Here is a 25,361-nt window from a genome sequence, read left to right as displayed (position 1 = left end):
TATCTACCTCCTTCTTTTATTACCACCCTCCATACCTTCATCACCAGCCCTTCTCTTTTTACCCTCTTTTGCAAAATATTCCTTCTTTCTCTCCTTCTCCTTCTCTTTCCTCAACTCCTCATTCTTAACAATCTTTTTCAATTTCTCCTTGAATTTCTCATCCTTTTTAGTTCTTCGCTTAACATCCTTTTCCTTTCTAATAGTGGCAATCTTTTGCATCAAATCACGAGCCTTCTTTTCTTCACCACCCAACACAACTGCCCTCTTATTCATATAGCTCTGTTTCTTCTGTGGCTTCATTTGATGGATCTGGGACTTGAATGGTAAATCAGCTTGGATCGATTTCGGGACCCGCAATGGATTGAATCTTCGTTCAACACGTTCGATTTTCTTGTATTGTGAATCATCCTGTAATGGCGTGGCAATATTATTTTCCGCACGGACTTGTCCCGTTAATCGCATACCTTTCCATTCTGAATGATGACTAAGTAATAATGAAGTAACAGGATTGTAAAATTTTTTAATCTTGATGGGGTACCATGTCTTGAGGAAAATCGTATCCGACATCAAAATCTTGTCTTCAAAAGTGGCCCGGAAATATCCTTCGGGTTTCGATAATGCACGCTTAATCTCGCCTCGGATTCCACTAACGGTTCGAATCTGTGCTCCTTCAAACTTGGCAACCTCCAACGCATTGGAAAACATATCCTTGATGAATGCAGTGTTTCGGTATATCTTGTAAGGGTGGCCCACCAATTTCAACTTTTTAACAATCTCCACTGACGAATTGACATCTTCAACAATACCAGTGGCGGCAACTCTAAATGACCCCGTGGTGGACTTGTTATCAACAATGTTGAACCCAACAAATGTAGTGTTGGGTGCGACTAGTGGTCCATAAAATGATGCAAAACAATAAGCGTGCTCGGGAGTATATTTCAACATTCTGTTCCTAGTTCTGGAATCAGATGTGGTGTATATGGGCAATGTTTGGAATCGACGCCAACCTAATGACAAGATCAATGGGTCTTGTGATTTCAAAATCTTCTTGTGCCATCTATGTCTTCTGATTCTCGAGTTCATTATACCAAATCTCATTTCAGTCGCCAACAATCCACCAAGAACCAATGGATATTCAGGTACGAAGTTTTCAACAAATTCACATGGCAATGAATTGAATACAATCTTGACGTAGGATCCAGCACGATACCCTTCAATCTTGATGCGTTGTTGCTGATCCATCTCCTCATATTGCGCCTTGTTGATCTCCAATTGTTTGGCCATCTTGTTCTTTTGAAACTCGTACCACGTTTCAGCTTCGGTGTCACCTTCTGGATCATCAGCACCAAATTCTCGATCTTCTTCCTCCTCAAATTGAGTTTTCAATTTGGCCTTTTTGGCGGCATTCAATTGACGTCTCTGTTCAACTGTGAGGTTCTCGTCTTCTTGTTCAAGAGCATCGTCTTCTCCCTCGGCTTGTTCTTCGGCATCAAAATCGGCGAAATCGTCACCATCAACTCCATCGTCCTCGTCATCATCATCATCATCATCATCATCATCGTCATCGTCGTCGTCTTTGCTTGATCCTCCATTCTTTGAGTTTTGGACATCTTCAGCTTCCAAATCCTCGAAATCTCCATACAACTCCTCCTCGTCATCATCTTCGCCTGCTTCACCATTCTGTTCACCCTCTTCATCATTGTCCAATTTAGGAGCAACCAATAACCTCTTTTTCAAAATAGCGTAGCCACTCTCGTATTCCTCATCGCTGTCGTCACTACCGGATGTTGCAAATCGCTTTCTCAATTCCTCCACTGGGGCAAACTTGGGCTTTGAGTTGTCCAAATCTTCACTCAGCTCCTTTATATCCTTCTTTTTGAAGAAATCTTCGTCATCTTGTTCAATATCTTCTTCTTCCTCTTCGTCATCGCCATCACCATCGCCTTCGCCCATCCATCTCTTAATCGCATCAGCAGGGTCAATATTAGTCATGTAGATCAACTTGTTAATATCCCATTTCCTCTTGCTTGAGCCTTTCAATCTAGCAGCTGCAGATTTGTACGTACTTTCGTCATCGTCATCGGAAGAAAGTGCCGAGTCTTCGACATACTCCAATTCCTTGTCATTGTACTTGTTGGAATCGAAATCAATTTCAACCAATCTAGGCTCGCTTCCATCGTCATTATCATAATCATCTTCGCCCTCTTGATCAGACTCAGCATTGTCAAATTCATCATCCTCTGAAACAGATTTTCCATACACTCTTGCCTTTCTCATGGATGTTCTACCGGTATCCACTATCGTCTCTTCGTCATCGTCGTAATCAGACAAAAGTCCATGCTCTTCTTCCTCCCTCTCATCCATTTGCTGCACTACCTCATTTCTCAATGCACTAGAATTCGAAAACAATTGTAATCCAGGGCCTTCTTCAAATCGCTCCGCCATCGTTTTGCCCACATCCTGCAAGTTCGTAACCATAGTTTCACCCTCGCCTCTAATCTCGCCCTCGGCATCACCATTAGCTTTGAAACTTTCCTTATCACCCACATCAATATACACGGCATCTTTGTCAACAAGAACTCCTCCCACATCAGACATTGGTGCATATATAATCTTTTGCTTATCTTCCAATCTTTTCCTTCTTCTTGTTGTCTTGGCCAAGGGCTCTCCCAGTTCGGCAGCAGCTTTAACTCTCTCCCTTTCCAACTCTTCCAACTTTTGTTCGAAATATGGCGTTGGACACGGATCAGGCAATTTTTCCACCGATGAAACTGTATAATCGCCAACCCCAGCAATGTGGACATTGGCATCTTGATAAGGCAATGGAGTTCCATGCAAATATCCATAAATCGCCACTTTTCTATCGCATTTGGGATTTTCAGCAATCAATTGTGGATGGGTTAAGTCAGTGATTCGATCCCCCAACAAATAAGGATGCTCATTTCTCCACTTCAAAGGTCTAAATTTCATCACCGAGATGAATCTACTCAAGTTGAGGATTTCTCGGTCTGGGTAACGACCATTGATGACTCCTGAAAGATAAAATAACTTGGCTCCTTGATACACTTCGGTCCAGAATCTATGCTTCAATCTCTTCTTAGATGTTCTCAATGTGGATTGTGATTTGAAAAGATCTAAATGAGTAGCCACTCCCAATACTCTAGGCATACCGTGATGTTGGGCTATATTGAGAAATTCCATAGTCTCCATCTCCAACCCATAATTTCCATCAATAAGTAAAAGTACCAAGTCAGCAACTTTGGCCACGTCAATCATCGAGTTCAAGTCGTTGTTGACTTCAATAAATGTCAACCGTCTTCTTTTCCCACTCACAACGGTTATGGGACCTTTAATTTCCGTCAATGTTGTCTTTGTTAATCGTCTAATCAATGACTTGATCAAGGTCGATTTCCCAGTACCTGGGGGACCCACAACGGCTACTATGACTGGTGGTGGATCCTCGTCAGGAGTACGGTCAACCATAGGCACATGAAGTTTTCGCTCATTGACATCATGCGACCTCCTTGCCATTCGTTCCAATTTTCGAGGTGCTGCTACTGCAAATGCCTTTTTGTTCTGACCATTTTGATGTAGTTTCTTTTTGGCTCCTGTTTTTTTGGTGGCTCCTCTATGAGCCTTGTTAGACTGTTGCTCCATACCCTGGTTGATGAATGAATGGAGTAGGATCAGTTGGTTTAAAAGAAGGCATATATTATGCGTGAGTTCTTCTATGAATTTTTTTTTTTTTTTTCTCATCGCTTTGGCATGGAGCACTTTTTCTTTTTGTGTCACTTTTGCTTTTATGCAAATTTGCAACATTACAAACAAAATTCATATATTGTCATCACCCAAAAGCTTAAAGAAATATTAACACTCTAACTTACCAAGCAGCACAGCCTTGAAGAATGATCCACGCAGCTGCACAGACTTTGCTTCTACTACTACATATCTCACTATTGTTGACTCTCCCTCAGCAAACAAACGCTCTCTGGTTCTTTAAACATCACAAAATATGTAATCCCACCTCAACACAACCACCATTCACCGGATTCAAAATCATACGTCAATACAAGATATCAGGTTACAATCCACCCGTATCGATGCATTTCCTAACCATAGCCCATTGCAATGAGGGTAAATTGGACTATAAAAAAGTGTTGCGTACTCAATCGAACAAGTTTATTGATTGGGATGTTCCATTCTGTTTATTGAAACCAAGTGTTAGTGAGAATGTGGTTGGAATGAATCAGTATCAGAGCTCAGTAAAAGCACCACTGAAGAGCCAAGGTCAAAAGAATGGAGAACTCGATTATGACAGTTTTGTGAATGTTGGAGGTAGGTACACGAATACATCCACATCACAGGAGCAACAAAAACAACAGTTGTATAGTCATCACCAAACTCAAGGCGTATCCAGCACAGTTTTGAAAATGGTCAAACACAAATCCGGTCAAGTCAATCAATTGTTGCGCAAGAAGTTTGATTCAGCAATGGAGAAATTGACAAATGGGAAATGGATTGAATACAGTGGGAGAAACAAAAACACCTTCAAGATTGACCAACAACACCATCAAGAAGGTGAAACATCTCAGTCTTTGCAATCCGACACATATGACAAACTTGCGGGAACTTTCAATAATTGCAACCAACAAGAACAACAACAGCAGCAGCAGCAGCAATCAACCGGGCGCCTCGCCTATTCCTCATCATCCTCCTCCTCCCCATTGCACACCGCACTAACTCAAGAAATCAACAACTTGATCTGTTTCAAAATGGCAAGACACAAACGTTACGCCAAACGAAAGATCTCATTTTTTATGCCATACACATTCGTAGGTGCAATTTTTGAGTGCTTGATCCCCTTGGATCAGAAACACGAGATACTACAGTCGATGCTCATAAATCTGCAAAGCGCTCATCATCATAAACACCGTCTGCTGCAACAGCTACACCATCTGCATCACCTGGGTCAAAGATTGCAGTCAAATCACAATGAATTCTTCATGGTGCTGCAAAGTTTCCAAATCAAATGCGACACTCATTTATCTAGACCCATAGCACCACTCATTGCCGAAGATTCTACCAAGCAATGGTTTGAAAACAAGTTTCATCACTTGCTCAACCCAAAGTTCATCCAAACCATTCCATACTTGACCACACCAACCCCACCTGCTCCGCCATCATCAACTTCGAAAGCAGCATCAGCCGCATGGACACTATTACAACAACCTTTGCACCTCCTCACTACCCCGCTAAAAATTCTTGGGTTCCCCATAACCTCACCAAATAACGCCATGTGGTCATCATTGTCCACGCCAACATCCACCTCCACGTCTTCGTCTTCTTCTTTTGCCTTTGCCTTTGCCTTTGCCTCCTTTTTGGCTGACACATCCTGGGCAGACAAGATTGACGTTAATGAAGACTACAACTACAACGAAATCGACCTACACTTGATCAGCAAAATAGTGGCGTACCTGGCAAACATCCTAAACCAATTAATTGCCCCCTTTGATTTCAATGGGTTGGTCAAGGGGTATAATCGAGCCAATGCGAATGAAAGAGAGGATGTACAATCAGCAACACTGACACAAAATGGAGACTTTCCACAAGATGAAACTGATATACATTCGCAATCACCACTGGCTCACGCAAACTGTTCTTCCAATGATGACGGAACTTCGTCTAAGGGACTATCATGGGATCAAAAAGTCAGCTATTGGTTAGCTTCGCTCAATGAGAAATACGTCAATCGTATTTTGCTACAAATTGAATCTAATTGGGATAGACTAGACTTTGATTGAGAAGCTCCATGAATACACTATTAGAGAAGTACGTGCTTAAATCCAATATTTTTATTGTTTAACGAAATGGACTAGATAGGAATATCTATGTAATATAAAACCGTAAGTTATTGTCCCCTTGAAGTTCCTCCTTGTTTTACGTGGCAATGAGTGGAGTGAATTGTCTAATAATACAAGTATGTGAAAAATGTTTTGCTCTGCTAACCATCTACGTTTGCCTCTAGCCTCTTTCTCTCTCTCTCTCTCTCTCTCTCTCTCTCTCTCTCTCTCTCTCTCTCTCTCTCTCCCAGTTTAAAGAATGTTTGCTTTGTGTGTAGGATTTGATCTAGCCATATTCGACGTACTGCTTCCATTACGTGCATGTCCATTGAAAGCTCCACCTACAGTGTCAAAATGATTGGAAACCGGTCTCTGAAACTCTTGTTGTTGCTGTTGCTGGTGAGTGCTTCGTGTAAAGTCCAATTTATCCTCTTCGTCTTCATAATCATCATCGTAATGGAGGGTATCACTGATTCTCGTCATGTTGGCTTCTTCGCTGCTGCCACTATGATGCTTCTTGTCACTCTTTTTCTTTGACAATTTCCTAGCAAGCTTGTTCTTCCATTCACCAAATGTTGACGTAGCTCCTGCTCCTCCTCCTCCTGCCGCTGCTGCTGCTGCTGCTGCTCCATCAGCTTCAGCTGCACGATCATTAGAGTATACAGATTCCGACTCAATTATGTCATCACTATTGCTATTATTGAAGCGATTGTGGTTTGGCCTAATATGGTCCGGTGTATCAGTAGATGATGAAACCTCCTCACCCTCCTCCTTACCAACATCGTGCAACTTATACATCTGGGATTCCCAATCGGCATCGTGTTCTTGGGCGGCAATTCCCAATGCTGCCAACTCGGCCCCACCACCACTCTTCTCAGACACATTGTAACCAGATTGACCTTTGTTTTTGATTGAAGATTTTCTTTGGAATGAGAAACGGTCGTCTTTGGCAGGAGCAAATCTGGCATCGGGGTTTTTACTCATCACTGAGAACAATGAAAGAACAATAATGAAAATCAACAACACAAATGAAAATGCAGCATTGAGAATAAAGAAAACCCATCCCATAATGGAAGCCACTTGGGCTGGTTGACCAAAAATATCGGAAAAGAACAAAAACAAAAATGAATTGATGGTAGTGACAATGGCAATCATATAATGCATGATATTTGTGGGCTTGTTCAAAAATGGTGAGAGCCAAAACAAGACAATAGTGTACACCAAATCAGCAATGAAAATGGGCCAAACGGACACTTTGCCACCAACGGATTCTTGACAAAAGGCAATAAAGATACCTTTAAACACGTTGTATCCAAGTAAAACCAATCCAAACCAATAGTATTTGGCATTAAACATGGTGTACAAGAACCCGTATTTTTCCAAAGTCTTTTGTTCACCATACAACAAGGCTGCTGGGTTGTTAAATTTGCGTTGAGACAATTTGCCAATACGTAAGACATTGTAAAATGACCAACCAAATACAACAATCATCAAAAGAAGAAACAAGACTGCCAATACCACAACAGCTGCAGAATCGACTCTAGTGAATTCCCACAATGAAAAAATTGTCAATTGAGTTGCTCCAATCCAAATATATCTCAAAATTGAACCTTTAACAACATTGCCAAAGTTAGCTCTGAACATGGAGAATCTGCGAGGATTCAATTTACCAAATCTTGTCAATAGGACAACAATTGATCTAGAAAAGACCAATAGTGCCACCAACAAGTAGCCAATGAGTACAAACCAGGTGTATCCAGTGGGCACGATAGACGTTGATTCAATACGAGTATTGTGACCTATTCTTCGAATACCACGCAACACAATCAAATACGTGTTTGAATGTAACGAATAATCCAAGGATCGCTTGGCATAATCAACAGCTTTTTTCCCACTCAAATAAAGAGCATCGTACGCCAAGGATCGCTTGTTCTTTTGAACCAAGATTTGTTCAGTTTCTCCAATAAAATAAGTTGTTGGCTTCCCACCAGTCAGTTGAACATACCACCGGAAAATCTTTTGCATAAACTTGATTTCGATTAATCCCATTGACCAGGCCAAATTTTCAGCCCATGCACTAGCAATGGGTGGCACTCTTTCAACAGCTTGCATGGACACAACCACCACACTTTGGAAATAGAGGAAAAGGGCAACTGCATTGGCAGCAATGTGGGAAGCAGCATTTGAGTTTCCAAAAGTTGACAACATGGCACCAATTAGCAAACCTAAACCGGCAATCACGGCCGTGGCCCATTTGACTCCTGTTTGGCTAACTGTTTTGCCATTGGTGAAACTAGCTTGGAGACAAGACAAGCTTTCACCAGAAGATTGGTCACGAACAATTACTTTAACCACGGCATCAATGTCGGGAACTTGATAAGCTATTCCGGGGATTTGTTTGGTATAAGTTGAACTAATGTATTGGATTGAGTCGACTTTAATTTGCCCAGGGTAAATAGGACAAAATTGTTTCCAACCAATATCACACAAGTTGACGTCTCTTTCAATAATCAAGAACCCATACGCATAAACTTGAACATGAGCCAAAATATTACCGGAAATCTCGGTGTTCAAGTCAAGATTGTAACGCAAGGACCTATCGTCAGGGTTAAAAGTGACATTAAAAGTGTGTGGTGTGATTTGAGACTTCTCCATACACGTTACCAACGACGAAGCCGACAATTTTCTTCTAGCATGAGTGGGAGTGATGAAGACACATAATAGTAGAGTTATGGTAGTGAATAATGACAGAAACTGTTTGTGTAGCATCTTTGGAAGGGAATATAAATATGATACTGTCGTCTGAACCCTGTCTGTGTCTCTGTCTTGTCTTGCTTTGCTTTGCTTTGCTTAGCTTAGCTTTGACTTGGCTTGGCTAAAAATTATTTCCAGTGATGGGATATAATCGGTCGATAAAATTAATATGATCTCTCACAAGAAAAAGAGAAAAAAAAAAAAAAGAAAAAAAAAGGGCAGGCACAGCCAAAGGGGGGGGTGAGTGGGTGGTACGTTTGAGATTATTAGCGAGTGATGTAGCACACAGTGGAGTTGTGTAGTATGCTCACTTAGGTTAAGTATGGTTTGGGGTTGAAGCTAGAGAGCTCTCGAGTGTTTCGAAGTGATCTTAAAAAAAAAAATTGTTGCCTGTAGTAAGTATTTTTCTTTCAAGGGGGGGTGGGCGGTTTTGCTGTTGCAAACATATTTAGCACACTATGAATTGAAGTAGTACTTGTAGTTTAGTAACAAAGAAAAAAAAATAAAAATTAAAAATTAAAAATTAAAAGAAAGGTCGTGTAACAAACTACAACAACAACAACAACAACAACAACAACAACAACACAGCCTATACACATATAACATAAATAAACAAGTAAAACTGTAGAAGAAAGGTTGTGTATATTTGTTTTACTCAGGATAATATCAATCATCACGGGGTACTGTGGCTCTACTTTCACTCTACTTGTATTCTATCTGTCTGTAGGGTGCATCTTCAACCACATCAACTGTTTCTTCTACTACCACCTCCTAAACTTGATGCTCTTTTACTATTTGCACGTGCAACTTTATTGTTGTGCTTTTGATTTTGTGGTGTACACGTGCAAGACACACCTACGCGTAATATTATTGTATACACCAACCACGGTGTAAATACACAAACAACCATTGTCCCTCTCTCTCTCTCTCTATCTATTCCCATCACATCGCACCGCAATTACATTGCATTGCATTGCAAGTATCGCGCAACTCCACGGTATGCATTATTGTACATTGTTTGTTACCCTCTTGTGCACATTGTATGTGTTTCAACTTGCATACTTATTTCTTTTCCCATGGACTAACTTTCTACTCTATTCCGTGGAATAAGTTATTATACTCTTTTTAAAACTTAAACAACTACCACTATTGCATTGAGACTGTAACCCAACTACGAAGCCTATATTTAGGTATCTGGTCAGAATCAGAATTAGATTAAAGTCGTGCGCAATCTTACTATTTTTAGAAAGCGCAATCGATCAGCAAAAACAAGTACATGCAGGAATTGTGGTTTTCTTTGTTATCTTTCCAACTTATTACAGTGTGTAGACAGCAGATAATAGGGTTGTTGCTATATGGACTGTGAATTAGGAATAGTTTTGCAATATTATGATAGAGGTGTATAGAGAGTAGAGCAAATGGGGAAAAGGTAATGTATATATGTCTAGTGTCGCATTTGCAATTACGACATTGTTTTGTTTTTTTCTTCCTTTTTTTTTTTTTTCTTCTTTCTTTTCTTTTCTTTTTACTTCACTAATTCTCTCGCGTTAAAACTAAATAAAACAATACAGCTAAAGAGGAGAGATATTTCCATCAAATCATACAAACTTGGTTAAGAAGATCACCATAACAGGAATTATTCTCCCTTCACATATCATCCATTTGTCTACCACTATTATTCAGTTGGGTACATATGTATTACAGCACAGCACTACCTATCCTTCAATTACATTTACTATACTTGCTTTAGATTTTTATTTTCATAATTCTTAACAAGATAGCAACCAGATACGCCAAACTCACACTAGAAATATTTGTTAGACGATCATCACAAAACCACCGAACTTCCTCCCGATGGCCAACTATATCAAAGATATTCAAGAAATACCGAACTTGAAACCACCCAGTGAGACATTTGTTGATGACCCAACTTCATTAAGCGATATTCACTTGGAAGAATTGGTTTTTGATTTGAGTAATGGGTTAAAGAATATCAACAACATTCATATACTTCATGTCATTTACATTTATTCCCTGTTTATAAAGTTCACAGTCATACTACAACAGCATCCATCACTTTTCCGCAAATTTAGACAGCAACAGTTGCAACAGTTGCACAAAGAAGAAGAAGAATTTGAACAGAAGAAGAATTACTGCACCTTGAAGAAAAGAAGAATCGGTGATGGATCAAATGGAGAAGAATGTTATGGTACCGCTACGACTCATCCGGACTCCTTTACTATCATGTCGCCACCAATATCACACACCAACTCAACATCCACAAACACGCTAGAGTCTTCTTCTACTTCCACTTTGAATACGGATGAGCTGGGTGGCAAATCAACTTCAGCGGATTCAGTTGAAGCTGCTTCGCCAATAGGTTCTGATGACGATGAAGGCAAGACAGTTGTGGGTGAATCTCATGCAAATGGCAATGAATTCCCCCAAGTCATGGTATTGGACAAATGCGACAGTGATGAGGTATTATTCAATGATGAAAACATTGACAACATCAATTTTAATTACAGCGGGAGTAGAGAGGATGGCAGTGAATGCCTGTCTCCGGGAAAATACGTTCCTATCGAGACGCTACTCGCACAATTCAAATTGAGCGAAGTGAACAACTCATCAGAAGAAGAGCTTCCCGTTGCTATGACTGCAACAACAACAACAACAACAACAACAACAACAACAACAACAACAACCTTCAAATTGAATATTCCCACCACCGAGACCAACTTTGCAAAATCAATACTATCTGAAATTGAATACGCTCAGCGAAAAGACAAGACCCATTCCGACCAACTAGTCAAAGTTTTCCAGCTTATCAAAACCCCCAGTTTACCAATTGATAAATTCCTATTAAGAATCAAACAATACTCACCATCCATCTCCATAGCAGCTTATCTCCACTCCATATACATCCTATTCAAATTAACAACTTTGTTAGCAACAGTATCACTAACAACAAACAACTCATACCGCTTCGTAATTGGCTCTTTAAGAACATGCACGAAGTTGTTGGATGACGTTTATCAAAAACAACAGAATTTCACTCATGTCGTGGGAGTCAGTTTACGAGACTTGTCTAAAATTGAACTCAATTTCGTCTATTTGACAAATTTCAATTTCAATCTACAATGTTTGGATCAAAGCTTAGCTCGATTTTTACAGGTTGAGTTTGTCCAGTTGTGCCAATTTATAAAGTTGGAGTTGAATGAGGTTTACAATGAAGTGATTAACAGTTTTTGAAAGGACAATGCCCGTTATGTTTGTGAAAGTGTCCGATAATTGAGGCACCCAGAAAAAAAATTTTATGTAGAAATGATAATCGTTAACTTTAGAAACCCATCGCAAGAAGTAACACAACTGACCTATAAATCAAGTGTCCTTCCACCCCATCACCAAGTAAGAAAAGGGGAAAGATGAGAGGTAATAAAAAAAAAAAAGAAAAAAAAAGGAATTGCGGCTTCTGTGGCTCGAACACAGTACCTCCAGATCTTCAGTCTGACGCTCTCCCAGGTGAGCTAAAGCCGCTAAAATGATTTCTGTTTGTTAAAAGATAAAACCCACGCCGGGATTCGAACCCGGAATCCTTTGATTAGAAGTCAAAAGCGATAACCATTTCGCCACGCAGGCTGTTTCTTGCTTTTGGAATGTTGCTGGTTTCTCTCACTGGCTTAAATATTGTCATGTGATACATATTTAGAATAGAAAAGTGCATGTAAAACAACCTCACTTTTTGAATTATGGCACATTAGGTTGCGCTTCTATATGTAGAGCCATTCCTAAAAGACGTTTTTATGACTGTTTCATCTACTCAGTTAGATCATACCAACCAGAATGCTTGCAGAACTTGTTCACGTAGGCTCTGGCCTGTTCAGGAACCTGTTTGCCAGTTGCATCCTACCTATACTTTTTTTTTTTTCTTTGCTAGAAAATATTATACAAAAGCAAAAAGTGGGTTTTTCTTACATTCTCTTGATTCAAGAGAAAGAATTTCTATTTAGCAGAGCAGCTCAGTTCCTGGGATGTATCACCACCTTACTCTTGCATAACACATGGGTATCATTCACAAAATTTGAGACTTAATGATTTTAAGATTTTTGGGTGCAAACTTTGCAAAAAAAAAAGTTCAACGATAGAAAAAATGATTTCTTTAAACCCAGTAGAAGAAAATCTTTTAGATCTCGGGAGTAGCTTGTTTGGTAAAGACCAAAACTACGTTGTCTTAGTTGTTATAACAGCAAATACACTGGCGTGGTACTCGACACACAAAGAGCAGTTCTTGACCAATTTTTGCAATATCTTTTTCAATATCTCCAATTATTTGAAAACCTTGCATTTTTGTCTTGTTGGTGAAAGAAACTATGAAAGAAGAGCCTTTTCTTTTTTCAAAATTTTGAGATTGGAAGAGTAGACGCGGAAACAAAATTGCACTCACAAGGATAGAGAGAACGCAAACAACAACAGGAGATACAAAATACAAGATGAGTTAACAGTCATAAAAATATACACCTACAATATAAGGATTTTTCCAGACTGAAGTTATATGAAGTTACTAACAAACAGCACTTAGGACTGGCCTAAGAAGAGCATCTTTGACCTGAACACACGTGTTTTTTTGTTGTTGCTTTGTAAGTTGAGGCAACAAAAAGACAGATTATGAGTCATTTGCAGACGCAAGGTGGACAAATATAACCGTCGACAACTTTATAAAAAATATAGTCAGATTCCTTTCTCCCCTCAACCAGCGGCATAATTGACTCAACTTTTTCAAAATGCATTAGTGCCAATTCTTTTGGTGCAGGAAATGTGTCATATATTAGCATTGATACACGACTGTCTTATCTATTGTATTTTCATCGATAAGCTAATACATAGTACAGTGTATACACGTCGGATTTTCCTTGAAAAAGAAGCTTGTGTGAGTAAGAGCTCTTGGCTTGACACGGTAGAACCAATCTATCTCCATGTGTAGATACAACTGTCTACCGTTTGCTGGAATGGTGTTGTTTAGATAAGAGCAGCAAACATTCATTTTGTGTTGTGTTTACAATTTCTCATCATTGTGTAATGTTCCCCACGAGGGGGTGAGAGTAGGAATACTGAGAACAAAACAACAACATAAACCCATACGTCATTTCATTTCTACCTTCCTATTCAAAGCTGTTGTGATTTGTATTACTCATTGGATCAGCTGAGACTCAAGTTACTACACATCCTCATATACATTTACCCTTTATCACTATTTACTGCATTCATGCTATCAGCCAGACTTCGACCATTGCCTAAACATACAAACATTTCAATGAAACGAAACAAAGTTAAAGCAATAGACGACACTAGACTGGATACAGATTCCCACATTCCAGCAAGTGCAAGTGCAAGTGCAAGTGCAGCTGCTGCCACCACAACTTCTACAGATCAGCGCCACCACTTGCACACCACATCGCGTCACCACCACCCAGCACAGTCAAAACACTCGATTCTTATACCTAGTCCATTGAATACTTTACTTCACTCAGATAGACACATGAAGTACCATTTCTACAATTTAGGTGGCGATTTCATTAGAGTGTCGGCGTACCGACGCTTCAAGGAGTTGTTCTGTATAGGTGGTGGTTCATTCATCAAAGAGATTGTCTTTGATTTATCAACATTCTTGAAAAGGGAGTTGAATGACGAAAAGTCAGGATTCCATTTACAGTTCAAGAACTACCTCACTTCAAATAGCACCATTTTGCAAGAAAAAGAGCCTAGTTGGTGTGTGTGCGATCATCATTTTGGATTACGCAATTGGTTATTCATTGTCTTTGGTTACATGTTGCAAAATTATAAAGAAGAGGAAGTTCACGAATGTTTGGATGATGTCATCAAGATGTACATGAATGCGAGAAAACTTGATCACAATAATATCCGAATCATCCGTGATGAAAGGGATAACTTCACATTGGCCACTTTTCAGAATTACATAAATACAGTGGAAATTCAGGAAAATCTATTATTTGATACGCGCAACAACAGCTCCAGCAGATTTGTCACAATATCACCAGCTTATAACCAGAGAATATATCTACCTCCTTTGCCAAGATTGCATAATAGAGATTTGTTAGTAAAGGCATTGATGCACAAGGAGTTTTATCGATTATTGTTGGATCCTCGCCATAAATTCGCCCAGACTATGCAGTCCCACAATTATGATCTATCATTCGGTGAATACGGCTTGGTACGTAGAGAAATTTCGTTCCTAGATGGGTTGGGTGATTTCTTTCTTGCTCAAGAAACATCAAGACTCATTTTTGATTTGTGCTGCAACACCAACAGCGTTAATGGTAATGACGAATCCATACTCGATGCCCAAGTCAGTTCTCAAACTTACAACCTCCTCAAGATGATCCTCGCCACTAACACTCTAATGTCCAAATTGACAAAATGTTACAACTTGCACCAAGGATTGAACGACCCCATAATCAATACTCGCATTGCTGATGAATGGATTCCCTACACAACATCTGGTGTTTTGCCAAAGGAAAAAGACCCCGATGAAGTACGCATCTATGAGGAAGAATTCTTGGGGGATTTTTTCGAAAGCTATATGGCTGCATTGTTGATTGAACAGCCTCAAGTTGCAAAGTCCTTCATTAGGGAAATTTACAAACGGTTGATTTCAGTAATGACTAGGACATTACCTCCCGAAGTGACGTACCAGAATTGGACCATGAACATATTGGGTAGAAACATTTACGGAAAGAAAGAAGTTGCTTGATAACAAAACAAAAGACACACTGGTGTTTTAGTTTAGTTTAGTAAAAAAAAAAGAATTCTTTAAATCACATTACTATATTTAGAGAATAATACAAAATTTACAACGGAGACAAACGCAAAGTGTTACGTAATCTAGTCCACCATCTCCTCAAGCGACTCTCCCCATCGTCATCGTGTAAACAAATTCTTTTTAGCTCTCATTCTCTTTTTAACGCTCTTATCATCAATCGTTGAACTCGACAAGAACAATTGGCTACCAGACCCATCATCATCATCATCATCATCATCATCATCACTACTATCACTGTCCGATGACAAATCGCTTTCACCACCAACCACAGACTCTACCTCATCCGAATCATCCAAGTGGTTGCCATCTTCATCTGAATTCTTGTTGTCTCCCTTGTATAGCCTCAAAGCATCAATCTCCTTGACTTCGGGAACCCCTCGACTTCCAAGCTCAGTCAATGTAGGTAATGCAGGTTTTTTAGCAGCGGTGGCAATAGGAGCACCAGTAGTGGAGCTCTTTGTTATTTGACTAGATCCAAACCCATTTAAAGTACTTGTTCCTCCATTGAACCCTACATTTGTTTGGCTTACGCCATTATGTTGGTGTTGATTCACTTGAGTAGGCTCTTCCTCACCATTATGTGTCCTGCTGTAATGTGGGCCCCCGTTTCTGAATGACCCGGGAAGTCGTTGATTGGCAATCGAGGTCAATAATTTCAATGTCAGTAAACGTGAGGTGTTCTTACCTACCCCAGGTGAAACTTTCCGTTTTTCTGGTTCTGCAGCAACAAGCCTCACCCCCGTTTCAGCACGTTCGACTTCTTCTTTTTCTTCTTCTTCTTCTTCTTCGTCGCCAATTACTGATTCAACATCACTTGATCCAGACGAGGATGCACCATCCGCTTCCACTTTCGCTCCCGCTCTTACTCCTACTTCTTTCCCCGCGTCAGCTTGGCTGGCATACAACTGAAGACCCTGTGATCCAATACTTTGTTTTGGACTTTCCAAAGTTGTGGGCAAGTTGCGTAATGGGAATTTAGGTGATTTTATCGACACCAGGTTATCGGTGCCTCCATTCTCAGGCAGCTTGACCGGTACCTTACTTTCTTGGGCTTCTCCTTCATTGGTAAATGCGTCACCAGCTCCAAATGCAGATTTTGACACTCGTCGTGATACTGATGGATCAGCCGAGCCAAATGGCGAGTCAATCCGTACATCACCGTCACTACTACCAGGCTTAGGGTCCCGAAAAAACAAGTTGGTCAAGGATTCCTCAGTTGCCTTTTTCAGATCAGTGACGAATGAACTGAAAATTCCTGCCGATTGCTGTTGACCATGCACCACTCCCAAATCCTCATTTTCTTGGTTACGAGCTGGAGGTGCACAACTGCCAAAAGTCGAGTTTTTTGGTCCTTCACTCTCGTGACCATGATGGGTGTCAGCCATTGTTGAAACATGTCTTCCTAACTGTTCATTAGCAAACAAATTGGTCATTGCTTTATACCGGGATTTCAGATTGGTTGGCTCTTGGTTGTCATCATCAGAGTCTATTGTAACAGACTCGGTTTTTTTTCGCCTTGTAGTTTTCTTGGGCAGGGTCTTTGGTGATGCTATGTTCTTTGCAGTGGTGGTGGACTTTTGCTTTGACTTGTCGTCTTTGGCTCCCAGTTCTGTGGCGTTCTTACTCTTCAGCTTTGTGTCTCGCACTGGACCTCTAACAACATCTCCAGATGGAGTATTACTACTAGTGATTGCTCGTGGTCCCTTTGGTAAGTTGTCTTGAGTGTTTTGTCTGGATGTGCTTTGTGTGGATGTACTCTTTTTGAATGAAGCGGCTACGGCTGTTGGTGTTTTTGGTGCAGATCTGCGCTTTGGAGCTTTAATGTCCTCCTCTTCTTCCTCGTCCTTTTTCATATCAAGCGAAGCATAATCGTCGTCATCATCAGAACCAGGTTCACTAGAAATCTCAACAGCTTCAGACACTTCAAATCCTTCTTCATCTATTATGCCATTGCTATCGAATGGACTCATGAACGAGCTTTGACTTCGAAGACCATTTTCTCGATCAAATTCGGATTTACTCTTGACAGGGTATGGAAGTGGCCCATTATAATTCAGCTCTCCAGAAAGATCAATCCGAAAATCAACCACTGGATCAGTATACACAGATGGACAAGAATATGCGCTAACAGCAAAATGCTTCGGTACTTTCTTGAACTTTCCGTTGGGTCCATCTCTGTATTTGACCACTTGATCATACATATGGTCCAAATTGAAACAAAGACTGTCAAGGATATTGGACGTTGTTCTCTCCTCGTACACTTTTTGCAGAGGGCCTTGGAAAGTGGGAAATGCAGCGTTGACTAGTTTGTCACTAGCATTTCCAACGGGTCTCGGTGTTTCAGTATTTGTATGTGCCTGAGAGGACAACTTTGAGGCTCTTGGAGGTCTACCTCTTCTACGGGATTCTTTCACAGCCGTGGTTTGCGCGGGTGCTGAGTCTCCTTTTTTCTTATACGCAAGAGTAACATGAGCTCCTGTCGGTGGCAATTTTGCTGGAGATGTCTTTGTTTGACCTGCATTTTTGTTTGCTTTGTGCTCATTGCTTGTATCAAAAGGATGTCCTTCATTGGTATCTATGTGTAACGACTTCATGATTGGGTCAGCTCTAGAAGCTGGCTTCTTTTTCGCACTCTTCTTCACCATATCTAATATAACCGATTTGCCAAATCTTGGAGTTTGACCTCCAACATTGTTGATTGGCTCACCATCGTCTGAATCTGATGCCAGTTCCATAGAATTGATCTCAGGAGGAGAATAATCATTATCATTATTGTCTAGCTTGTTTGGAGGGCTCACATTGGCAGTAGGAGGCTTCAGCAACATTCCTGATGTGATGCGCAGTTGATCTTTCCCACCGGGGCCTTCACCTTCTCTCTTTTTGGGAATCTTGTTCAGGTACGACGTTGGTGGCGGTGCTAATGACACAGGTGATGATACCGGATGTAAGTTGGCTCTGGCTGGTGAAGGTGTCGCAACAATTTCAGAAGCCGCAATGGCTTCCATTTCACTTAATGACCGCTTTGACGATGGGGGTATGTCAAATCCCAACTTTTCACTGAAATACAAGTTATCAACAACGACTCTAACTTCATCATTTGGTTCAAAGACATCGTCCACTTGGTAATCTGGGTCCAAATCGCATTGATTCTTATCTTGGCACTTGATCACATTAACCACCGGTTCATCTGGATAAAGTCTTTTAAATTGCGCAACGACTGCATCAAGTAATTCGCCTACCTGTTTTGTGGAATCTATCAAGTGCAAATACTTTTTGGCTATTAGTGAATCAATCTTTGTGGTTGGCAAGGAGGAGAATTCCTCTGGGATTAATAGTATCTGAAGCTTCAATTTCACCATAGGAGTCTTTTATATTGTCGTCGGTGGATGCAAAGTTCAAGTGGTTGTAAATAATGATAAAGGAGTATTGACGTGAAAGTACTGTTTGGGGTGATGAGACCTGTTTGAAATGCACTCGCGTCAGCTTAAAATCTCACAACCAGTGTGTGTGTAATACGACGAGGTGTATGTAGATGGTATAGATCTCAATTGATGAGATGGTGGGCTGTTGCATGCAAGTGTTATGTGTCTGCCCACGTTAACTCTTTTGGTGTGTGTGTGCATAATATCATGTATATCATTCTATTGTTTATATTTTCAACAAAAATTTTCTTTTTTTTTTTTTTTCTCTCGCTTAAATCTATAACCTAAATATATTACAACAGGGGTCCTTCAGTATTCCATTGATTTCTTCAACTCTTGTGCTTTCAACGCTAGTGTATGCTTCTTCAAGAGTATTTCATCAACATCAACACCGTCATCTGATGTGACTCCTGTTCCTTTCTCTTCTTCCAAATCTAGCACCTCTTCTGGATCTATCTTGTCCCAAAATGGTTTCCAGCACAATATTTCACCATCAACGGTTCCACAATAATAGGTTGCTGTAAATGGACCACCATTGCACATTGAACATGTCCTTCCCACATTCTTTGTACCTCTTCTTATCAAGCGATTGACTAATTTCCCATCAACAGTTCGAAAAATCAATACTTCTCCACTTTCAGATGGGAACACAAGATGCTGTAGTTCACTCTCCCCACTGGGGTTCAACAAGATTGGAATTGTTTGCGGATATTTATTTCTGGTAAGTGGCCCAAAATTTATCAATTTGTTGACTGGTGGATAGGGTGTACTAATCATATCCCATACTCTAATCTTGTCATCGTTACCAGCTGTAAACAAAGTGCTTCCCAGTTCATCCCAGCATAATCCATTGACGGGTCCCAGATGCGCCTTGACTGATTGTTGTGTTAGGTTCGCTTCTTGTCGAGACAAAGAATTTGATGTATTTGTAGTGAGCATGTCCAATCGACACAACAAATTCAGACTTCTCCTTATATCCCATATTCGAACCTCTCCATCATACCCGCCAGAGGCTAACAAGTTCAGGTTTATGGGATGCCATTTCACACTGAGTGTCTTACCCTTGTGACCTCTCAATGTATGGGCACTGGAAGAGGATCGCATATCCAAGAGCCGAACAAATGGTTGATCACTAGCAGCAGCAATTAGCGAACTATCCCCACATACGTCTATTGAATAAACCCTATTGTTTAGATTAAATGAAAAAACAGGTGTCAATTCATTTGTATCCCAAACTTTGACCGTGTGATCAAATGAAGATGATACAAATAACCCAGTATCAAATGGCCACCATTGAATTGTCGATATTCCAAACTTGTGAAACTCTCTTGCCGGCATAATCGCAACATTAGAAAACACAGTCACTGGATTATCATAGTCAAAAGTGTCAAATTTCGATGGATGATGGATGGCATTCAATTTTGCATCCACTTCATTTTCTTTACGAACTTCATCTCGTTGATGCAAGTCCCAAAGTTTTATTGATGAATCACCTGAACCACTCAACAAGAACCGATAATCCACGGATTCAAGCGCAAGGCTGTTTACCAGGGCACTCTTATGACAATTTGAAGGAAAGACATCGAATTTGGCTGTTTGATATAGCTGAGATGAATAGTAATTATCAATAAGTATGGAGGTGAATTTAAGTGGCGTTATATTACCCAATTTCGTTTCTAGCAAAAGCAGTTGCATGTCATTGTGGAGTAATTGGGTAAGTAGCGCTTAACCTATAGTTGGAACGTGTATATATTCGTACAAGAAAGTCAGCTAATCTGTTGAATGAATGAAACTTCCTGTGGATTTCGATTACGCACACAACCTTGAAGATAAAAAGAGCTATGTTCTGCTGCTACCTTCTGTTTACGAGAAAAATTTTTTTTTACCTTCTGATAATCTTTTTCAGTCACTTCACCTTCAGCATCACATCAAGTAGAACAAACACATTCCCAATCCTTCCCCCCCTATTAGACAATGTTAGACATCAACGCATTTATAGTTGAGAAAGGTGGAGATCCAGAAAAGATCAAGGTCTCACAAAAGAAAAGAGGCGCATCGGTAGAATTAGTTGATGAGATCATTAGTGATTACAAAGACTGGGTCAAGATTAGATTCGACTTGGATGAGCACAACAAGAAGTTAAATGCAGTTCAGAAACAAATCGGTCAAAAATTCAAAGCTAAAGAAGACCCAGCTGATTTGCTCAAGGAGAAAGAACAATTGACTGAAGAAAAGAAGCAGCTCATAGAACGTGAAGCTAACACCGATAAGGAATTGAGAAACAAAGTTAATCAAATTGGGAACTTGGTTCATGACTCGGTTGTTGACTCGATGGACGAGGCCAACAATGAATTGATCAAAACTTGGAAGCCTGAGGGATACAAAGAGCCTGCACAAGTTGCTGCAGGTTCTAATGCACCAGCTAGTTTATCGCATCACGAAGTATTGTTGCGTTTAGATGGCTATGATCCTGAGAGAGGTGTTAGAATTGTTGGACACAGAGGATACTTTTTGAGAAATTATGGTGTTTTTCTTAACCAAGCATTGATCAACTACGGACTTTCATTCTTGTCGAAAAAGGGCTATGTTCCATTGCAAGCACCAGTGATGATGAATAAAGAAGTTATGGCTAAAACCGCCCAGTTGTCCCAATTCGATGAGGAGCTTTACAAAGTCATTGATGGAGAAGATGAAAAGTACCTTATTGCCACTTCTGAACAACCAATTAGTGCTTATCATGCTGGAGAATGGTTTGAAAAACCACAAGAACAATTGCCAATTAGATATGCTGGTTACTCTTCATGCTTCAGAAGGGAGGCTGGTTCTCATGGTAAAGATGCATGGGGTATTTTCCGTGTCCACGCATTTGAGAAGATTGAACAATTCGTATTGACTGAACCAGAAAAATCTTGGGAAGAATTCGATAGAATGATTGGAGCATCTGAGGAATTTTACCAATCTTTGGGATTACCATACCGAGTTGTTGGTATTGTTTCAGGAGAGTTGAATAACGCTGCTGCCAAGAAGTTTGATTTAGAAGCATGGTTCCCATTTCAAAAGGAATACAAGGAATTGGTTTCTTGTTCAAATTGTACTGATTATCAATCAAGAAACTTGGAAATCAGATGTGGTATTAAGCAACAAAATCAAACTGAAAAGAAGTACGTTCATTGTCTTAATTCTACCTTGAGTGCTACTGAGAGAACAATTTGCTGTATTTTGGAAAATTACCAACGTGAAGATGGTTTGGTTGTTCCTGAAGTTTTGAGAAAATACATCCCTGGTGAACCTGAGTTTATTCCTTACATCAAGGAGTTGCCAAAGAATTCAACCTCTCAAAAGAGAAAGTAGGATAGAGGGGAATAGTGTATAGAGGAATGTAAAAAAGAAGTTTGTATTGCACTGTTGTGTGTGTGTTAGTGTGTGTGTGTTGTGTGTTCTCAGCCTCATTATATCTTGTATGACGTCTGTATTTGCTTTTGACGATCGAGAAGTGGAGAAACCCTTTCTACGAATCGCTTTTACTAAAGCTTCATGTCGACACAGTACTCAACCAAGGAACCACCGCAATACACTCAACGAGGCCCTGCGGGAGATGGGGTACTAAATCACAACCTCACCAGTTATCCACAACAAGCCAAGGACTCGCTTCCGGCATATAGTCAGAGACCAAATACAAATGGACAAATTTCCGCATCTTCCACATCTGATCAAGAATCTGATATCGTACTGAACTACCCCGAAAACAGAGTCAAGCAAAACGAATGTAGTGCATGCTGTCAAGATCTATGTTGCGGAGGTTGCTTTGGGTGTTGTACTGGGCCGGCTAATATGCCCACTAGTGATCGGAATTTGATGGGCACTTTCTTGACTGCTTTGTGTTGTGGTGCCGGTGTAAGTGCTGGTTTGAACTAAAAGAGAGGGAGTAGAATCTGATGAGTCTGAAAGTTTTTGCAGTCTTGTGTGGTGAAATTTCAAAGAGTCTTGTAAATAGGGATTTATCGGTTTTAACAATTTATTTCAGCAGTAGGTAAATGAGAAGTCAGTTGCTAAATTGATGATTCAAGTTTCAAGTGTTCTCTACTTTTCTTGGCTAGATGTTTCTATTTGCAGGAAAGGATAGTCGAGGTGTGACCCTATAAATGCTATATGTTGTAAAAATTGATTTTCCATTTGGTTAACTCCGAGTCAAAGGTGTTTTGTCTACTGTTAAATCCTGAATTGTTAGTAAAGTCAGAATTTCAGTTGCTTTAAAACTTAAACTTTGCGCAAAAAACAAAAATTTAAGAATAAACGCTTTGGAATATGACACAAACATGTACTATATGCCGCAGAAGAAGACAAAGGGGGGAGACAAGAACTTGCGGAGTCAAATTGCCACAGTTTTTGGGCTTGCTTTTCCAGCATAAACAAAGGGGGGAGGGGAAGGGGGAAAAGGGAAGGGGGTATAAATACGTGGCGATTATTCTCCTTTTGACTTATTCCAGGTTCATTCACTGAACTGGGTTACTTTCCTCACTACTATACCGCAATGTCTGTTTCATTAGCTCCACAACATCAAATCAAAGGACAAACTGCTTTAATCACAGGCGGAACCAAAAATTTGGGTGGTGACACTGCCAAGGAATTGGCCAAATTAGGCGCAAACTTGTTCTTGCATTACAGATCCAACCCTGAAGAAGCCAAAGAATTTCAAGCTGAGTTGGCCAAACAACACAAGGACATCAAGGTTGAAATATATCAAAGTGATTTGAAATCAGCTCAAGACTTGGCCAGTCTATTCAAAGCTGCTAAATCTGCTTTCCCAAAAGGTATCGACATTGCTATCAACAATGTTGGACAAGTTATCAAAAAGCCAATCACTGATTTCACAGAAGAAGAATTTGATTCTTTGGATTTGAAAAATAACAAGATTGCATTCTTTTTTATCAAAGAGGCAGGTTTGAACTTGAATGACAATGGAAGAATCGTGTCGTTGACTACCTCCTTGTTAGCTGCGTACACTGAATACTATGGTGGCTATCAAGGAACCAAAGCTGGTGTTGAGTTTTATTCGAAAGCAGCTTCAAAGGAGTTACATTCAAGAGGTATAACTTCCAATTGTGTCAGCCCTGGACCAATGGAGACTCCATTCTTGATCAACTCCGAACAAAAGGAAAGTGTTGAGTTCTTCAAGACTGTTGGATTACATGGTAAATTGACTCACACAAGTGACATTGTTCCTATCATTAGATTCTTGGTCACCGAAGGTACTTGGATTACAGGTCAAAATATCTTTGCTTCAGGTGGATTTACAGCTCGTTAGAAGAAGAGAGACACCCCCCTCTCCCCAACTGTATAAAATTTGTATAGTTTTTAAGTTTGAATTTAAACCATTAAATATTTGAATTCAATAGGTACCAATTCTACATTATAATTCACTCTAAGCACAATATCGTACACTCTCCCCAACTTTTTATTTTCCAGTCTTTGCTATTGCAACTGCCTTCTTACTTCCTTCCTTCCAGATACACCCTGCTCCTCTTAACACAACATGTCTGCACATTCTTCAGCACAGCAGCAGCAAAGTATAGCAGTACAGCATCCACAACATGAGGCACAACATCCCCCATTTCGTTGTTGTGGTTGTTGTTGAACGTACATTGGTTGCTGTTGTTGATAGTAACCTTGTGGTGGACCTTGTTGGTAGTAGCCTCCTTGTGGGGGTGGTGGACCTTGTTGATAGTAGTTAGACTAGGGGGGTGGAGAGGGGGGTAAAGTTAGTACAGAACTTGGGGGCATAAGTTGAGGGGTGCTTTATCTTCTTGAAAGTATCGCTGTTGAGCTCACAGGCAATCTTGATGATTTGTTTGGAAGTCACATAAAAGACTGAGTCGACTCTCTCTCTCTCAAACATCGCCTGGACAAGTACTCGTGAATCGCTTTGTTAAACTATCCAGAGATATAGCATCTTTCTTAGTTTTCAAACACATACCATTTTTTTTCTTTTTCAATCTTTTATCAATGACAAGTTGTTCAGCAGACGACTTGAATGTCTAGGACAACGTAAATTCGATTAACGATGGACCAATTGTTGTGGGTTTTATAAATGTCGTTGATTCGATGAGAAAATTTCAGTCAGTCGGGCCAAAAAAATAAATAAAAATAAGAAACAAAAAATGGATTACGTAACTACTACCACAAAACTTTACACAAAAAGAGCAAACACCAAAACTCAGCCTTGTAAAGAAGAGGAAGAAGAGTTTATTTATAGACCACCGGAAATATAAGACACATGTCAAAAGATAATTGGATTAAATACACTTTAATAGTAGATCAAAAGGATTGCGCTTAGCCTCCCATCTGGTCACATCCATTCTTTTTCTCGTCATCTGCTTGTGTGCAGCTTACAAAATCGTGCAAAATGAGGCTCCCAATTTTTCGTTATTTAAAGCCTTGTTACTGCAATCCACCATATACGCGGAGTTAAAGCAATTCGTGTGATATACGCGATTCTGGATTTGGCGA

General features: G+C 40.1%; 11 protein-coding genes across 11 annotated transcripts; 6 read left to right on the top strand and 5 right to left on the bottom strand. All coding sequences in view use genetic code 12, as the record gives it.

The window, feature by feature from the left end:
* Positions 1–3: 3 nt before the first annotated feature.
* BMS1 (GTPase) lies at positions 4–3,657 on the bottom strand (the record flags this gene model as incomplete). The annotated part of the gene is made up of 1 exon (XM_051753943.1): positions 4–3,657. The coding sequence occupies one exon, from the start codon at positions 3,655–3,657 to the stop codon at positions 4–6; it is 3,654 nt and encodes a 1,217-aa protein (XP_051607120.1).
* Positions 3,658–4,100: 443 nt separating this feature from the next.
* Positions 4,101–5,801, top strand: KGF57_004433 (uncharacterized protein; the record flags this gene model as incomplete). The annotated part of the gene is made up of 1 exon (XM_051753942.1): positions 4,101–5,801. One exon carries the CDS (start codon positions 4,101–4,103, stop codon positions 5,799–5,801), a length of 1,701 nt encoding a protein of 566 aa, XP_051607119.1.
* A 291-nt stretch (positions 5,802–6,092) lies between these two features.
* FLC1 (putative flavin adenine dinucleotide transporter) lies at positions 6,093–8,609 on the bottom strand (the record flags this gene model as incomplete). The annotated part of the gene is made up of 1 exon (XM_051753941.1): positions 6,093–8,609. The coding sequence occupies one exon, from the start codon at positions 8,607–8,609 to the stop codon at positions 6,093–6,095; it is 2,517 nt and encodes an 838-aa protein (XP_051607118.1).
* A 1,839-nt stretch (positions 8,610–10,448) lies between these two features.
* KGF57_004431 (uncharacterized protein) lies at positions 10,449–11,846 on the top strand (the record flags this gene model as incomplete). Its single annotated transcript, XM_051753940.1, has 1 exon — positions 10,449–11,846. One exon carries the CDS (start codon positions 10,449–10,451, stop codon positions 11,844–11,846), a length of 1,398 nt encoding a protein of 465 aa, XP_051607117.1.
* Positions 11,847–13,857: 2,011 nt separating this feature from the next.
* On the top strand, positions 13,858–15,363 carry KGF57_004430 (uncharacterized protein; the record flags this gene model as incomplete). Its single annotated transcript, XM_051753939.1, has 1 exon — positions 13,858–15,363. The coding sequence occupies one exon, from the start codon at positions 13,858–13,860 to the stop codon at positions 15,361–15,363; it is 1,506 nt and encodes a 501-aa protein (XP_051607116.1).
* A 167-nt stretch (positions 15,364–15,530) lies between these two features.
* Positions 15,531–18,791, bottom strand: KGF57_004429 (uncharacterized protein; the record flags this gene model as incomplete). The annotated part of the gene is made up of 1 exon (XM_051753938.1): positions 15,531–18,791. The coding sequence occupies one exon, from the start codon at positions 18,789–18,791 to the stop codon at positions 15,531–15,533; it is 3,261 nt and encodes a 1,086-aa protein (XP_051607115.1).
* Positions 18,792–19,163: 372 nt separating this feature from the next.
* KGF57_004428 (uncharacterized protein) lies at positions 19,164–20,549 on the bottom strand (the record flags this gene model as incomplete). The annotated part of the gene is made up of 1 exon (XM_051753937.1): positions 19,164–20,549. One exon carries the CDS (start codon positions 20,547–20,549, stop codon positions 19,164–19,166), a length of 1,386 nt encoding a protein of 461 aa, XP_051607114.1.
* Positions 20,550–20,828: 279 nt separating this feature from the next.
* SES1 (serine--tRNA ligase) lies at positions 20,829–22,205 on the top strand (the record flags this gene model as incomplete). The annotated part of the gene is made up of 1 exon (XM_051753935.1): positions 20,829–22,205. The coding sequence occupies one exon, from the start codon at positions 20,829–20,831 to the stop codon at positions 22,203–22,205; it is 1,377 nt and encodes a 458-aa protein (XP_051607113.1).
* Positions 22,206–22,388: 183 nt separating this feature from the next.
* On the top strand, positions 22,389–22,769 carry KGF57_004426 (uncharacterized protein; the record flags this gene model as incomplete). The annotated part of the gene is made up of 1 exon (XM_051753934.1): positions 22,389–22,769. The coding sequence occupies one exon, from the start codon at positions 22,389–22,391 to the stop codon at positions 22,767–22,769; it is 381 nt and encodes a 126-aa protein (XP_051607112.1).
* A 616-nt stretch (positions 22,770–23,385) lies between these two features.
* On the top strand, positions 23,386–24,159 carry ADH4 (Adh4p; the record flags this gene model as incomplete). The annotated part of the gene is made up of 1 exon (XM_051753933.1): positions 23,386–24,159. The coding sequence occupies one exon, from the start codon at positions 23,386–23,388 to the stop codon at positions 24,157–24,159; it is 774 nt and encodes a 257-aa protein (XP_051607111.1).
* A 218-nt stretch (positions 24,160–24,377) lies between these two features.
* On the bottom strand, positions 24,378–24,831 carry KGF57_004424 (uncharacterized protein; the record flags this gene model as incomplete). Its single annotated transcript, XM_051753932.1, has 2 exons — positions 24,378–24,587; positions 24,829–24,831. 2 exons carry the CDS (start codon positions 24,829–24,831, stop codon positions 24,378–24,380), a joined length of 213 nt encoding a protein of 70 aa, XP_051607110.1.
* Between the last annotated feature and the right edge of the window lie 530 nt (positions 24,832–25,361).

Source organism: Candida theae, assembly GCF_024610275.1.
Source record: "Candida theae strain CBS 12239 chromosome Unknown scaffold29, whole genome shotgun sequence".
Lineage (NCBI taxonomy): Eukaryota > Fungi > Ascomycota > Pichiomycetes > Serinales > Debaryomycetaceae > Lodderomyces > Lodderomyces theae.
The sequence above is the reverse complement of the archived record's forward strand: the minus strand, read 5'-3'. Positions and strand labels throughout refer to the sequence as shown.